The 16,654-nt window shown below is 38.8% G+C and overlaps 1 protein-coding gene across 6 annotated transcripts; it reads left to right on the top strand.

The window, feature by feature from the left end:
- The first annotated feature begins 556 nt into the window (after nucleotides 1-556).
- LOC143884556 (inositol-pentakisphosphate 2-kinase IPK1-like) lies at nucleotides 557-12,773 on the top strand. Of its 6 annotated transcripts, none has more exons than XR_013252974.1 (10): nucleotides 560-587; nucleotides 695-797; nucleotides 1,329-1,445; nucleotides 1,643-1,846; nucleotides 7,126-7,272; nucleotides 7,613-7,642; nucleotides 7,782-7,892; nucleotides 8,332-8,949; nucleotides 12,040-12,186; nucleotides 12,280-12,773. XR_013252974.1 is itself a non-coding variant. In XM_077388195.1 (10 exons), the coding sequence occupies exons 3-10, from the start codon at nucleotides 1,344-1,346 to the stop codon at nucleotides 12,281-12,283; spliced, it is 1,353 nt and encodes a 450-aa protein (XP_077244310.1). In that variant the 5' UTR covers nucleotides 560-587; nucleotides 695-797; nucleotides 1,329-1,343; the 3' UTR covers nucleotides 12,284-12,766. The 6 variants fall into 6 exon arrangements, 5 of the variants coding, with proteins under 5 accessions (XP_077244312.1, XP_077244310.1, XP_077244311.1 ...); XM_077388195.1 differs by having other exon boundaries at nucleotides 12,050-12,186; nucleotides 12,280-12,766; XM_077388197.1 differs by lacking the exon at nucleotides 695-797 and having other exon boundaries at nucleotides 557-694; nucleotides 12,050-12,186; nucleotides 12,280-12,767.
- The last annotated feature ends 3,881 nt before the right edge of the window (nucleotides 12,774-16,654 follow it).

The following is a 16,654-nucleotide window of genomic DNA, read 5'->3' as shown; positions in this document are numbered from 1 at the left end:
GGTTTCGGTTTCGGCAGAGCTAGGAATTTACACTTGGGGGGGGGGGGGGGGTGGGCATGGCCACTAAGCATGCATGTAAAGGCACTAGTTACTAAGCATGCATGTAAAGCCACTAAACTAGCTAAGCATGCATGTAAAGCCATAAACCAAAAAGGGATTTTGCAATTCATTGTGGGGGCCATGGCCCACCTCGTGCTATATGTGCCTCCACCACTGCTCGAGTCGGGTCAGGCTTCAGGTTGAGGTGTCAGGCTGACATGACTCGAATCAAAACCTGACCCGAATCAATTAGACCCAACTTGACTCAACCCGACCTGAATTGGGTCAGGTTTAGGTTGAGATATTAATTTTTCGGGTTGAGTCGGGTTTGGGTTGATGGTTTAGAGTTTTGGGTTGGGTTCTGGTTGGCTTCAACCCAACCCGACCCGACCTGCACCCGGAAATGACTCTTACACATGGTCTGGCTTTCGAAGCAACCAACTGACTTTCCCAAATAATAACGGGCTGCTGAAGGCTTTCAGAACAATGTTAGTTTAAACGGACCTGAAATTTTTGAAACGGACCTTAGCGGGTCTTGCTGAACGCAGGTGTTGTAACGGCCCGAACCCCCTGTAGATATTGTCCGTTCAAGGCCACTGGCCCTCCCGGTTTTGTTTTTCTCGCAAGGAAAACGTTCCGATGTGGGATCTCACAGGTGTGTTTGGCAACGTTCTATAGAATCGATTTTCATGTTTTTTCGGATATAAAATCAAAAAATCATGTTTGGCATGTAAGGCGGAATCGTTTTCTCATGACAGGTAAGCTGTCGTCTCACCCCCTTTCTCTCTGAATACCCCATTTCCTGGATGTCCATGAAGTTAGGGTTCCAATCTTAGAGATTAAGTGAAAATTCTGCCTCTCCTCCCCTTTGTGTTGTGGCATTGATGTAGGAAATTGAATATTGCAAAGTTAGGGTTCTGAATTGATTGATTTGTGAAGGATTGTTGGGTCTCTTTTTTTCTGTAATTCTGCTTCATTTTTCATCCACAGTGCTCAAATAATTGATTGATTTGTGGATGTTATTTCAGATGCACATAATCTGTTTGATGGATTTTCTCACAGAAGTTGTTAGAACATCTCTATTCTGAGACTTGTAATGTTACCAAACACGATTCTTACTCTCTAGAACGAGAATCAGAATAAAAAACAAAATTGGAAATTGAAATCAAAAGTGAGAAAAACTGAATTAGAATCGTTGCCAAACACGTTCTAAGCTATCATCGATTTCTTTTTCCTCCTCTCTTTCCCTATTCTTTGCTGATTGTGTTATGTTTTTAATGATATTTCAGTCACGTTCTGATAAAATGGAGCTCACTTTACTGGAAAAAGACGCGTCCGATTGGATTTATAGAGGAGAAGGGGCTGCAAATCTCGTCTTAGGCTACTGCGGGTCTTCTCCTGTTTTTGTATGCTCAATCTTTTATATATTAGACCCATTTTCTGTGATAATCAGTTTGCTAATTTTAATGCATGTTTCAAATTAGTGTAATTCAATTGCCGTCTGTTTTCATATTAGATGATTTGAGGTTAATTCATATATCTTTCGTTCTAAACCCTAATTTTGTATGTGGACTACTTATTAGGTAAATTTTGTTAATTGCAGGTTGGGAAAGTAATCCGCGTGCAAAAGGCTTTAAAAAATGAACCTCAATCAACAAATACTGACTTGATATTGTCAGTGGATGAATCTATGTTATGGGCAGATAAGCAAGAACTCATTACATCCACGTCTAAGGAAATTTTAGGGCAACGGTTTGCGCTGCACGTAATGAGCCCATTGTTGGGTTCCAAACATGTTGATCCCGGGGTATGTTCTTCTAGTTGTTACTGATTGTGAAACAACCAATTAATCCAAAAGCTTAAGCTGTTAGAGTTGGTGTTATTTAATCATTTATTATACTTCAACACTGATATGATTTGACTGTATTTTGCTCTGTAGTTGAGTTTTTGACTTGATATTTGGTTGTGCATTCCATGTTTATAATTGTTGGATTTTAGGTTTTTCAAGTGTCTGTCATATGTATGATACTTGCGTTTAAGACTTCAACATATAATCAGAAAACGCTGACTAGTCTCAATTCGATCAGAACCACGGATTCATTAAAGGAGTAAGTCAGTTTTCTCTGCCCAATTAATTCGATCAGGCAATCGAAGAGTACCCAAAAGTTCCAATTGGGTACTTGAAAACTCTGACTTTTCACTTTTTTTTTTTGTAATCATTAAGGTTTTGCAGCAATCAACATAAGTTTGATTGTTGTTTGACTGGTAAGTGAAATTAGATTGCTTTCACTAGAAGAATCATAGAGCACACCCATGGAGTGACACAAGTCTTGGGAGTTGTCAGCTGCACTCATCCTAATTCATCTCAATCATAGCAGCCTATGCTCTGGAGCTTTAGAAAACTGGGTTGACATGTCCATGAAAAAATGGTATGACTTAGTGGTGTGGTTGTGAGTTATAGAGCCCGCCCACGAAAAAATGGACACGAAAGACTTGCCACAAATTTATTACATCAACTGTTTAGTTTCTTGCAAACCTTAGCTTTGAATATAATTTTTGAAGTATGTGTTGAATAGTAAGCCGAATATATCTGCTGTTATAGCTTGTGATTTCAAAGCCTGTGGAAATTGAATGGAATTTATCCTGTAGATCCAAGCCTCGATTCATCCTTTATCAACGTTCTAGACTGAAATTCATTTGCTATGGGATTAAATTTTTCAAGAGATAATCACATTTGAACAAGAGCTGACCAAGGCAGTGAGTAAATAGCTATAGGCGTGAGCTATTGCTGCCATATTGATTGAGTGGTTATTTTGATCTTATTCGATTCGAATCGTTCAATCCATCAAAAGGCCTATTGCAATGAAGTTTATTTTCTGAATCTCTGAGATTCTAAGCAAACTTTGGCCAGCTATCCATCGGGTGTGATTGGAGTTTATCTGTAGCATGTTTGGCCTTTACCTATGTAAAGTAGAAATAGTGACATCTGAGCATGGTATTATTTTAACTTCAATGAAGGCAAAAGCTTAGTCTAAGTCAGGACAACATGGTGGGCTAGAATCTGGTGTTAATATATTATTGGAATTTTTGGAGTCTTTTGTCAGTTGCCTTTGCATTCTTATATTTTGAAAGTTTCTTACCCTTCATCTCAAAAGTTCACATTAGAATGGAGCTTTGTAAGTGTATTTTGATGATCTTTGGAGCTAAGATTGTAAGGTTCAGAACTGATCATAGAGCTTCTAATTGAGAGCTTCATTTGGAGTGAGGCCGACTACCAACCACTTGGGAAATTAGTCAAATTACCATTGAAATTGTTGTCTGAAGTGGTAGATTCAGACTTTAGTGGCTGGTTTCAGTCCATGTTAGGACACTTGTTATCCATTGATTAAGGCATGTGTTTCTGTACCTGTCCCAAGAGCTCCCTGTAAAAGACAACTGCATCACTCCCCTTCCTCTTCTTTCTCCTTCTTCTCATTTTTTGTTCTTCTCCCCTCCTTCCTCCTGCCTCCTCTCCTCTTTTTTTCTTTCTCCTCCTCCTTTCTGCCCCCTCTCTTACCTTCCATCTAGTCATCTACCACTCTTCCCCTACAATAATTTTCATCTTCCTTGCTGTCGGCTTGCAGTCCCTGCACACCCTGCAGGTTACAGACGACAGTCTAGCCCCTCATTTCCTGCTGGTTTTTCCTCCCCCCTTTTTTCTGTCGGCCTGTAGTTTCTGCCCCTTTTGCAGCCGACAACCTTACCGCGTATTCTCCACTCTCCTTTCTCTCCTATATCCCTCCTTGCTTTCACACCTCCCGAAGCTGTCGGCCAACACAGCAATTAGGCTGCAACTGACAACCCATTCTCTCAGCTCCCAGCTCTTTAAGATCAACACCCCTACTGATTTGTCGTCCCTTTTGTTATACTCTATTCTTTAAGATCAAAATTATACTTGCAATTTTGGTTTACGCATTCCGGTTGTTTCAATTTCGGTGGGATGGAAACAGAAACATTTTGGTCCTTTAGTGTCGGTCCTTTAGTGTCGGTTTCGGTGAAAATTTAAAACCATGACTAAAACCAGGGTATGGTAATCGTGGTAAAAGATACGGGGAGGTGGAGCTCTTTGTTCTCACTCCTTACTGCCCTTGTTGTTCTCACTCCATGTAAGAGCACTTTCCCTGCCATTCTACTCATTGCGGATGGCTGGTACAACCTTTTGACGCACCCCGTGGATGCTGTTATTGCTCCAACTCCTCTTGGGATCTCCTTCTCTTCGGGTTTAGAGGCCGAGGCACACATGATCAGGTGAGATCATTCCTTTTTTATCAGCTTCCTTATAGACACTTGTATTTGCTGCATTTTCCCTTTTGATCAGCGCTGATTATTTTGCATTGTTTCATCTTTTGGACAAAACATTATATCATTGTTACCCTCTATATATAGATCTAATTTCTTTGTTGTGAGCTGATTGTTTGCGAACTTTACTTGGTTGAATTCAGTCATGTTAATGAATTAACTCAAAGAGTTTCAATCGTTGTAAAACCCTGGTTGCTGTATGGTCATTTCTTGGAAGTTTAATATATTCATGGAATGTTGACACTGATTTATTGAAGACTAGACATTATTACGCTCGAAAGTTCACCTTACAGAACTTGTGAGCACTGGGTTTACACCACTTTGGGGCTGGGTAAGGGGATGTGCTGCATGGCTTTGCCAAGGAATTGTATAAGTTGAATGTTATTACTTAACGTAATCCTATAGAGTTGTTATATTACTGCTATTATTGTTGTATGATCTTGGTTTGTCTATGAGATCGTGTCATCATGCTGTAACCCATGCATTTTTATTTATTTTTGAATGGTAGCAGAATATATTAAATGAAGACTGAGGAAGTCCCCCTTACAGAAACAGAAAAACATAACACTCCCACAGAACTGAAACTGCCCCGGGAGATACAATTAAGGAGGGAGAAAATCATAAAGTTCTAAATCCTGCTTTGATACTCCATCTTTTGCCAACTTATCAGCCACTTCGTTAGCAGATCTTCTCACATGCTGGAAAGATACCTGAAGCCTTTGTAAGATATCTTTAATCTCGTCAAAGAATTTAAGAAATCGCCACGGGGAACTCCCAGGGCCCCTAAGCCAGCTGATAACATTCTGCGAGTCACCCTCCACAATACATCTTTCTGATCGGTCCCTAGCCAAGCTCAGAATACCTTGACGCGCTGCCCTTACCTCCGCTTCATTCGAATATGCTATACCGATTGGACCAGAAAAAGCCTTAAGTACCCCACCATTACTATCTCTTAATACTCCACCAATCCCTGCAGGGCCAGGGTTGCCCAAACTTGATCCATCGAAATTTAATTTGACTATCCCTTCATGAGGAGGGCACCATTGCTGATTGGATACATTCATAATTTCCTGGCTATTGCAAACCACACCCCACCCCCCACAAATCAAAGGCCGAAACGAATCGGAATAACGGAAGTGCTCGAGCCCACGAGATAGTAAGAGCAATGATCTTAATAAATAGAAAGTAAGGGGATTTGGCTTTCCCTTCAAAAACTCGAGAGTTCCTTTCAGTCCAGATAACCCATAAAAAAGCCATCAAAGAGAGCCACCACAACCGCTTGCCTTTTCTGCCCCAAGGTGTGCATGTCCAGCCGGCGAACAAGTCTTGAAGAGAGGAGGGAAACACCCATTTGATGCCAAACCTTGCTAAAATCCTCCCCCAAACCTCCCTAGCTACTCGACAGTGGATGAAAATATGGTCTACCGACTCCCCTGATTCAATACACATAGTACAGTGATCAATAATCAGCATATTCCTCTTTCTCAGAAAGTCCACTGTTTGTATTCTATTTCTTAACGCTGACCATCCAAAGAAACATACTCTAGGGGGAGCCTTTGATTTCCACACCTTTGCTAGCAGGGCATTTACCTCAAAAGGCAACAGACTATTATAGAAAGACTTGACCGAAAAACCTCCTGAAGAAGTTAATACCCACAACCTTCTGTCTTCCCCTGAAAAACTGATATAAACCTGATCAAGGATCTGAAGTAGATTGGTCACCGAGGGCAATTCGCGATCAAAGAAGTTCCGACGAAAAAGAGGGTGCCATATAACTTTACCTGCAATACGCTCGTAGCAATCTTTCACAAAAACAGACTTATCAGCTGCAACTAGAAAAAGGGCCGGAAATAAAACTTTTAGCGGGACGCTCGAACACCACCTCATGGACCAGAAAGAGATCCGGACGCCGGAGTAGACTCTATATCTAATTCCTCGATCAAAGAGAGGAGTTAGGCATAGGATATCCCTCCAAATTGTTACCCCAGGTTTGTTAAAGTTATTTAGAGTAGCCCAGTCACCTGAATCAGCACCTTATTTTCCTGATATTACTTTAGTCCATAATCGTGATTTTTCTTCACCAAACCTCCATAGCCATTTTCCCATCAGTGCTTGGTTTACCTGCTTGATCCTTCTAATGCCGAGACCTCCTCCTTGTATTGGCATGCAAACTGTTTCCCAACTCACTAGGGCCATAACCCGCTTCTTCTCTAATCCCCCCCACAAAAATCTTCTCTGAATCTGTTCAATACGCTTTACAACAGACACAGGGCATTTGAATAATGATAACTGGCCAAGGCTGTAACCCATGCATCATATGATTTAAATTGTCCCACCTTTGTGGGAATCTGACTTTTCAGACACTTGCTTGGGGCTGTATCGTCTTTGGTACTATTTTCTATGAGATTCTTCATTACCTTTAATTCTCTATATAAATTCTACACCGTACCCCTGTGTCATATAATCTAAATTATCCCCAACATTGTGAGAATCTTTTTTTTTTTACAAACTTGTGCATCAGTCTATCTCTTCTTCTGTAGTATTTATAAAGAGATCACCTTTTGCTTATGGCTTTTTTCGGAGAGACACGTGCAGTTTTCCATTGGGATCTTTATGCCAACTCCTCTAAATTGTTCATAGACTATTTTAGCAGAAGTATTGTTTTATTGGTTGTTTCCAATTCCATTATTAATATTGTCCTGATAGTAATGGTAGTGATTTGACTTCCACTTCCTCTGAACATGGCAGATGTGTGTCCTTGTGTCTAGGGAGTTTCTGGAGTTAGTTGGAAAGAATGTTCTTAGTCAACGCCCTTCTTGGCGTGTTGATGCTGCCAAAGTTAATACTATTCGTGATTCTGCACTTCTTATTTCTGATCATTCAGTTTTCCCCATGGTAAGGGCAGACCCCATTTATGGAAAGGCTTTTTGCATGTTCATGTACTGAATATTTATGTTTCATAGAATAATGTTTTTTTTGTAGATGTTAATGAAAACAACTCTGAAATTTGAGTAGCTTGTATATAAGATAATGGTAAACAATGGGTATAGACTAAAATATAACTACTTCAAGCTGATGACATTTTTCTTTTATTGAATGATGAGAAAAAATATAAAGAAAAGAAAAAAGGGGCAAGCCTAGACCAATAGGTTTTACTCTAAAAGGGTTTAGTTGTAGTATTTTAAGCATGTGCCATGGTTTTTATTCTAAAATCTTCATTTTAGGTAATCTTCAGGAGGATGTTTGCATAGCAGTAGAGCTGAAGGTACTACTCTCTTCGACCAACGTCTGTTTTTTTTCCTTTGCAGATAACTTCTAAGCAAATGTTTAGCTTAATATGTTCTGTTTCTATCACTGGTTTTATTTTTCCCTTTATGCTCTAATATTTATCTTTGTGCGATCAGCCCAAATGTGGATTTCTTCCATCTTCAAGATTCATAGCAGAACACAATGTTATTAAGAAGAGCGTAACTCGTTTTAGAATGCACCAAGTATTGAAACTTCATAAAAAAGAGGTAACCTTTCCATTGAGCCTTCGATCTTTTTTTTGAGACTAAACCATATAATTAAGTTCGATTTATCTGAAAACTTCGAGCAAGAATTTGATTTCTTTCAAAAAAAAAAACATTATAACTAAAAAAGAATTTGATTTCTTTCGAAAACTAGGTGATCGATACAGGAAAAAAAAAAAAAAAAGGCTGATCGATTTAGAACTTGGCCTGGCAACTTGATTTGACTAGGTCAGGATAGCAATTTTTATAAAATTGGCAAGTTCTTCACTGACTTGGCCAAGTCAAACTTGGAAAGTGAAAGACTAATTTCCAAGTTGAAGCTATAAGAACTTGAAAATTGATAAAAATGTCCATCCATTTCATGGTTTTGAGTAGTATTAGTTTATTATTGTATGTTTTCTCATTCATTAATAATGCAGACATGTTTCAACTTGTATCTCAGATATCAAGGGTAAGTGAATATGACCCACTGGATCTGTTTTCTGGTTCCAGAGACAGAATAGGACGTGCTATCAGGGCACTTTTTGCAACTCCCCAAAACAATTTTCGTGTATTTTTAAATGGATCTCTCATTTTTGGGGGCCTTGGAGGTGGTATGGATGACACTGAATTAGCAGCTAGTCATACTCCTAAAGCGGCCGAGGCATTTGAAGATCTTTTCAAAGGTGTTATCCAGGCGGACCATGGCCTGCGGCTAGCAAACTTGTTGGACCTTATTGCAGAGACAATTTTCAGATCCGGGATACTGGGTGGGCTTTTAGAAGCCCAAAAGCTCGATTCATACGACATAGAAGGGGCAATTCATGCATATTATAATATCATTTCTCAGCCCTGCATGGTGTGCAAAAAATTGTGTGATGCAGAACTCGAACATAGATATTCCTTCCTCCATTCTCTTTCAGTGGAAGAAAGTGTTAAAATTGTGAGGGACTATTTGGTAGCTGCAACCGCCAAAGATTGTAGTCTGATAATCAGCTTTAAACCAAGAAAGGATGGAAATTCGTCATCGGAGTATAGCTCCATAGTCCTAGAATCTACTAACCAAACCTATGATTACAAGGTACACATCCCTTTCTTAGATTTGAAGGTTTTGCTTTTAGAAATTCATGGCCCAACTCAACTTGCACATGTATATGTGTCTATTTATATGTAGGTACAATTGCTTTCTGCTGATAATAATACTTTCAGAGTTCATATTTGTACTATGTTCTCCTTTGCTTAGATTGCAATTGGTTGTTGTTTTTCCTAAGCCCCATGATAAGGTGAATTGCTCTTTAAACTTATGTTCGGATCTATGCTTAAATCCTCAGATCAAAGTCATGAATTGAGCTTTCTTATGAACTCTCGGTCTCGAAAACTTCACATGGTGGGGAACCTCCCCACACCACAGTTAATGCCAGAACCTTCTTATCTATTACCTTTTCACACTGGAAACGAATCCCTCATTGGAAAAGGAGTTAGCCCTTCATAATGCCTCCCCAAATTGTATAGCCCCTATGCCTGTACCCATTTAATGGGTCCAAACTCCAAATCCATGGCCATACTTTTCCGCTATCACAACTCCATAGATGACTTTGATCCTCCCTAAATCTCCGTATCCATTTGCCTAAAAGAAAACCTAAGGCTCCGTTTGGCTGCAGATAGTTACCTTGTAGATTAGTGGTATAAGTAGTCAATAGGGAGGAGACAAACATTTGATTTACCTAGAATTTACCTCGTAGAATAGTGGTAAGTAGTGTTTAATTGCCAACCTCAGAGTAGTGGGAGGGGGTTTCATTACCAGTATAGAAAGAGAGGCATAATTCTCCAAGCCAAATTCCACCCTTTTTTGAGAAATTTGGCTTCTAAGGTGTAAGGAGGGGACATGGATGCCATGTCATCAGACATGCAACAATTACCTATAAAACTCATTTGGTAGTCTCCGGGGATTTCGATGCTACATTGGCAGCCAAACAAGAGATTTTGCTGATGTGGTGCCCAAATGCAAAGCAACACCCCGAAACTATCCTGGCTTTTGTGCGACCGAAAAACACCATAAAAGACTCCTGGAGCGTTCTGACTCGCAATATGGTCTCTCCAACCCTTGAAGTTTAAGGAAGACCAAGTACAAAATCCTTGACCTCAAACTAAGGGTAAGATGGAATAGGTCATGGTGTGTATAACATGACATTAGTAGAAGCATCTTTGGATGTTTGACACGTTCAAAACTTTTTTTTTTTTGAATGGTGACACGTTCAACACTTGAACATAATTTTTTTTTGAATGGCCACTTAACATAATTAGAAATGTCTTAATCCAATCTTAGTCAAAAGAATCTTTCTAGTACTGATGCAATAGTCTTGTCCTTTTCAAAGCTCCCCGCATTATGTGATTCTTTGATGAAGAGTCGAAGTGATGGATTGGGAATGCACAAGCAGACCACTAAGTAGTTGGGCTTCTCCAAGTTCAACTTTTTTTTGAATTGTCCAAGTTCAACTTATTCCACTATCTTGCCAAAATACTCATCTTTCACAATCTGATTTTAAGTAAGTCAAACTCAAAGACATCAACAGTCATGAAATCCACTAGAACTCCTCTTCTACTTCAGGCATCGGTCACCTTGTTTTGGGTACCAGATTTGTGCTTTAGAGAAAGTGTAAATTCTTGCAAACAATTTACCCATTGTAAAGCCTCTAGCTCAATGGTCAAGGCTTTGTTCTTCAACTTGGAGGTCGAAGGTTCAATCCCAGTTTACCTACTAAAAATAATAATAATAATTTACCCATTTAGTGTGCCTCGGGTTTGAGTTTCGTTGCCTATTCAAATATTTTAGAGCCTCATAATCCGAATAGGGAGCAAACTCCCTATGTATCATGTAGCACCCCCAAATGTATTAAGGCTCTTATTGTGGCATATAGCCCCAAGTCATAGGTGAAATAATTAAGAGTAAAACCACTTGATTTTCATTAAAGGGGCCCACTGGCCTAAAATTTTTTGGCTTAGGACAGCCTCAATACCGATGCGAGTAGCACCACATTCAAGTTCAAACAATTTATCAAAGTCGGCTAGGGCTAAGCAAGGTGTACTGGTGAGACACACCTTGATCTCCTCAAAAGCTTTTTGAGCCCAAGTAGTCCATTCAAAAGATCTCAACTTCAACAAACCATTGGTAGGAGTCACAATAGTACTGAACCCTCTCACAAACCTTATATAACAACTAAGCAAGTCCATGGAAAGATCGTACCCCATGAATAGGCGTAGATGCTAGCCACTTAAGTAATTATTTGCTGGCACACAATTACCCTGTAACTTTTCTCTGTCAGGATTTCCTGCCCAATATGCATCAGAAAGTCTCACCAAATTTACTTCTTCTGATCTAGACCATATAGACCATCATCCAAGGTTCTTTTTTACATACCTCATGTTTCTTTTTCAATCTGTAAGATTCTGTTGTTTGGATAATGCCGAAACTGACGAAACCGATTCCCTACATAAAATGATATCTGGTCATGTCAGCATTAAGTACTGTAGAGTTCTATCTTGTGGATCTTCCACTTTTTCTACTTTTCAGCTGGTTTTTTTGTTCTAAACTGCTGGAGTGGCAACCATTTTTCAAGGAGTGCTACTGAGATGCCTGATAGATTGGCAAGAGTAGTTCGGTGTGTGGTTACTATTTGTATACAGGGTTCCTTTATAACATGGAGAAGAATACTTATTTCATTCTTTGAGTTCACTGTTTTTTCTTTAAAGAATACTTATTTCATTCTTTGAGTTCACTGTTCTTTCTTTTTTCTGTTATCTTTTGAGGGACATATCATCCCAGCTTTCCATTGTACTGTTTTTCTCCTCTTTATTAATTATTACTGAAAAAAATGAATGTGATAATATTTGTAATTTGTTTAACTATTTCAGGACGATATCTTGGCTAGAGAAAGTAAACAAATGTTTTGATGGGCAGAAACTGATATTTTTCTAATTTCATTCGACAGATTAGGAGCACTTGTTCTTCATTGAGATGATATTACTCATTTTTTTTCTAAAAAGCATGCAAAATGTTTGAATTTATCTCCTCAGCCCTCTCTTCTCTCCTTGCCTTTTTCTGCAAAACTGTCATAGCAACATTATATAAGCCGAATCAATCTAATGTGTTAGAATCTGATATTGGTTGAAGTTTCTTGTAGGCATATTTCATTGACCTGGATATGAAACCACTGAAAAAGATGGAATACTACTATGAATTGGACCAGAAAATAGTGAGTTGTTACACAGAAGAGAGTACGGAAAACAGTCCTTCCAATTCTTTGGGCTCAGACATGAGGTACTGAACCCCAGATTGAATCCCTGTACTAAAGAAACTCCTCAAACCAATTACATGTAGAAAGAAGAAACTGAAGCATTTCTTATGTTACAGGTAGACGAAACTAATTCATTGAAATTAGATCGGGATAAAGAGCTCATTTGCCCATCAGATCAATGGCGACAGCTTGGTTTCTCGTCAAATCAACAGTTCTGGTCATCACTCAGAGGTGCGTCTTGTATCACTTGGGTAGGAGAGCTCTGCAAATATAAAAAGGGGAAGCAAGAATAGCAAAACTCAACTTTTTATGCTTGTATTCACTATAAATGAGGGCTTTCCCTAAATATTTAATTATGGAGATTAAAATTTAAAAAATGCTTAAATTGCCTAAGCACATTAGTGGTGGGAAGGATGTGTATGCAATGGGGGTAAAAGGAGAGCCATGCAAAATTAAAGGGCGAACAAGAATAGCAAACCCCAAAATTTATGATTGCATAAATAAATAAATAGAATGAGAGAATACATAAATTGTCTAAATGTGGGACATTCCTAAAAACTATAAGGGACTTTTGCTTATATATCGCAGATGGGTGTACTTATAAATCCTCGAGTACTTCTCAACTAGGCATTGAAAATTATGAAATGGCCAAAAAAACTTACTGGAAGAAAAATATTTTCATAAGTCCCTTAATGTTAGGCCAGTTTGTTTGTTGAGGAATGCTAAACTCAGGGGCGCCCTTGCATAAATAGGATGAAAGAGCGCCCCCATTGGTTGAAAAATCACCTCAATGCATTTATAATAGCACCGAAAACTGTAAGTCAAAGACATTAAATGCACTCAATGCGATTTTCAACCAATGGGGGCGCCCTTTCATCCTATTTATGCAAGGGTGCCCCTGAGTTTAGCATTCCTCTTGTTTGTTTGTTTGTTTGTTTTGTAGATGCCCTTTCATGCAATTTGAAAATCATGACTTTTTACTTTGATAATTTCATAACTCTCTCTCTCATGAAAAAATGATAGATTTTGGATCGAATGTTGATATTGGCAGTACTTGTTTTAATATTTGCACATACTCAGCTCGTCTTTTCTTTTTAATTGCCATCGTGAGCATTTTTGGGAACTGTAAATAGGGGTGCAACTCGGGTCGGGTCGGGTCGGGTTGAGGCCAACTTGACCCAACCCGAGGAACCCATTTTTCCAACCCAACCCGATTTCACCATTTGTTTGATTTCTCCATTTTGTTCTTGTATTTCCATCTCATCCTAGTCTAGTAGTCTTAGATGTTCCCCAACAAGAGGGTTAATTAGGACTACTTTCACCAAGTTTTTTATTTCTTTCTAGATTTTGAGTTATATAATATAATGACAAAACAAACATAGAAGTAAAAATTTTATACATAATGGAATTGGAATTCGGGTTTCGGGTCGGGTCGGGTTGCCCAACACCCCAACCCGATTCCCAATTCGGGTTGATATTTCCCAACCCAACCCAACCCGATTTTAAAGAAAACCCAACCCAACCCAACCCAGATTCGGGTTGAACCCGACCCAAGTTGCACCCCTAACTGTAAATCTGTAATAACATTTGATAGCTCTTTAGAAAAGAAAAGACAAGCTGGGTTTGTGCAGTTATTAAAAGATAGTAGTGCCACTTTTAGATATCACGCTTCATTGGTCGATGCATCAATAAATATTTTTTTTGAATGGTAAATATAGTATTAAATCTTGGTTGATATATCAATAAATATTGGTATTGTTGGATCGAGCCGTAGCTCAATGGTCAAGGCTTTGTTCTTCAACCCGGGTGGTCGGAGGTTTAATCCCAGCTTACCAACCCAAATAAATAAATAAAGTCATGGAGGTGCTAGAATTTCTAATATACCAATGTGCCCAAAATAATGGAGATTCAAACCTTAACCTCTGTCATGATTGTCCCAAACATCTGTACTTACGCGGGGGCATGGTTATTATCAGGTTAGCATACCGTGTTTTAATAATTGCACAGACTCTGCCTGTCTTTTCTTTTTTAATTTGCCTCTAAGAGCTTTTTGGGAACTGTGATACCCTTTGACAGCAGTTTAAATAATAAAAAGACAAAATGATTTAGTACAATTATCAAAACATGGTAGAGCCTTATTCTTATTGCCAAAGGTATTTATTAAAAAAGGAATGATGTATTGGCCCCCTTTTCTTCCCCCATGTAGTGTGAAAAAAGTAGTCATAAATACACTCGAATAGGGTACTCTAATAAGAGGGCTGCTAGGAACATCCATGAAAAAGACATTTCTTCATAGCATATCTTTCTAAAGAAAAATATTAGTTATATAGATTTTTTGGGTAAGAAGCATTATGTTAGTTGGGGCTACTCATCATGGAGACAGAAATCCAAGGTTCATTTTATCCTTTTGTAGACTTGCTATCTTTTGTTCAAGTCCACCTTCAATCTTGGATAAAATTTCTCAGAACAAAATTGGTGAACAACAAACAATATAATCTCAAGATAAACTTAACCAAGAAGGATAGCAACTTATCTTAGGATTTCTATCATTCCGTGAACAATCCGTTTAGAGTTAAGGAGCATTTTTGTCAAGAAGATTTAACATCTGATATATTTTAATACGGAAAAGTGTTGCTACTCGGTCTTGTAGCTAAGCTTATCTACTCGGTCGGGTTAAATACAGTGGGCGTCTACATTGTTTGGGTGATCCAAACCATTCATTTGAAAGTTAGATCCATAGGATGATCCTAACCCATTTGTGTCTGTCCATTTTTTTCCCATTTTTCCCTCCACTGTGGGATGGGTTAGGATCATCCTATGGGTCTGATTTTTTTGTGGACACCCTATCTAGGCAAGGGACTTTCTAATGAATGGTTTGGGTCACCCAAATAACTTGAGCCCTCACTGTATTTAATCCGACCAAGTAGATAAGCTTAGCTACAAGACCGAGTAGCAACACTTTTCCGATTTTAATATAAGTACTGTTTTGAGAATTATTAGAAATACTTTTGGATAAGTTAACTTTTAAGCTAAATAATGATTCTTAACTGATTGGAATATATTTTCGAGATTCAGAGATAAAAGATTTGCCCATTCACTCATCTATGCTGTCAGATCTAATTTTCTTTGGTTCTTTTGTTTATGATTTCATAGGGCACAACTATCATCGCTTCAAGTGATTCGTTGATCACTTCGTCCGTCGTCACTATCAAAACTCAATAACTCATTATCTGAATGTTTTGCAACGATTAAAGTCAATAACTCATTATCTGAACGTTTTGCAACAATTAAACACTATTTGTTTTGGAGTTGAGAACCGATTGTGCGTACAAAACTGATTATTGGATATTTGCTAATGTATCTTCTTTTTACATCGACTACTCACCCATCCCCAACCCAGTAAATAAGGGGATTTTAACTGTTCTCTCTCTCTCTCTCTCTCTCTAATAACTAAGGGGGAGAGGGTGTTTGGTCTTGAACCCATGTCATAAATAAGGGAAAGAGACACAAGAAACGTTTCCCACTAGAAAGAAAATGATGTAGCAACTACAAGAGGGCAATAGCTGGACCAAGCCTTGTTACATACAGGAAAAGGACATCCATCCAAACCCACATGCTTCCATTTAACACGCTAGCTGTCTCAAACTGAGCTTCAAATGTTCCCTTTTGTATTGGTTTGTAATTCGCTACTTTTGGCGAGTAAAGGTGAACCATGGTGCGTATTGGTTCAGGTTATACTAGTCCAGAATACAGTATGGCATTGAGAAAACCAATGGGCAAGGCTTCTCATTTTCTCCCAAAAATCTGGGCAGAAACAAGCTAGGCTTCTCATTCTCTCCCAAAAATCCGGGCAGAAAAATGATATTCAGATTCTTCTGGAGCGACTCAGTAGGCTTTGGAAAGTCTCATTTATCCACATAGTTTGGCTTTGCATTAAGCAGAAACAGGAGAAATGGGCTTCGTTAGATTCAGTTTTCTAATCTCTTTCTCTCGTTTTTTCCATTCTCTACGCAAGCCCATGCATAGGGTGGGGTCTGCAATTTTTACACCTCAGGTTTTGATAGGATGAGGCCACCATTTTACACCCATGCATAGCATGGGCCCAGAATACTAATACTATATAATAGGAAAAATTGGGGCCCATGAAGTTATTTAAAACCTTATAAATGCAAATTTCTATTTCTCGATTACACACCTTATATCTAATTTAAAACTTCATAAATCCCATGTAAATATCCCATGATCCCATCATTATTAAGTATTCGCCACCCTTTTAACGTGATTTGACGTCAAAAAGAGTTAAAGTTAAAGTTGCCTTGTTCACGTTAAAAGGGCGCAAATGCGTACACGGGGAGTGAAAATATCATCGCCCTTATTCTATACTATATATATAGACCTGGCAAGAAGTGACCCAAACCCCCGCGTCGACCCGGCCCACCCGTAATTTCCGGGTCCAGGTCCTAATAAAGTGACCCGTTTCAATTTGACCTG

Source organism: Tasmannia lanceolata, unplaced genomic scaffold, assembly GCF_043159265.1.
Source record: "Tasmannia lanceolata isolate RefF3 unplaced genomic scaffold, GAP_Taslan_0.1 ptg000008l, whole genome shotgun sequence".
Taxonomy (NCBI): Eukaryota; Viridiplantae; Streptophyta; class Magnoliopsida; order Canellales; family Winteraceae; genus Tasmannia; species Tasmannia lanceolata.
This window is presented reverse-complemented; position numbering and strand designations above follow the sequence as displayed.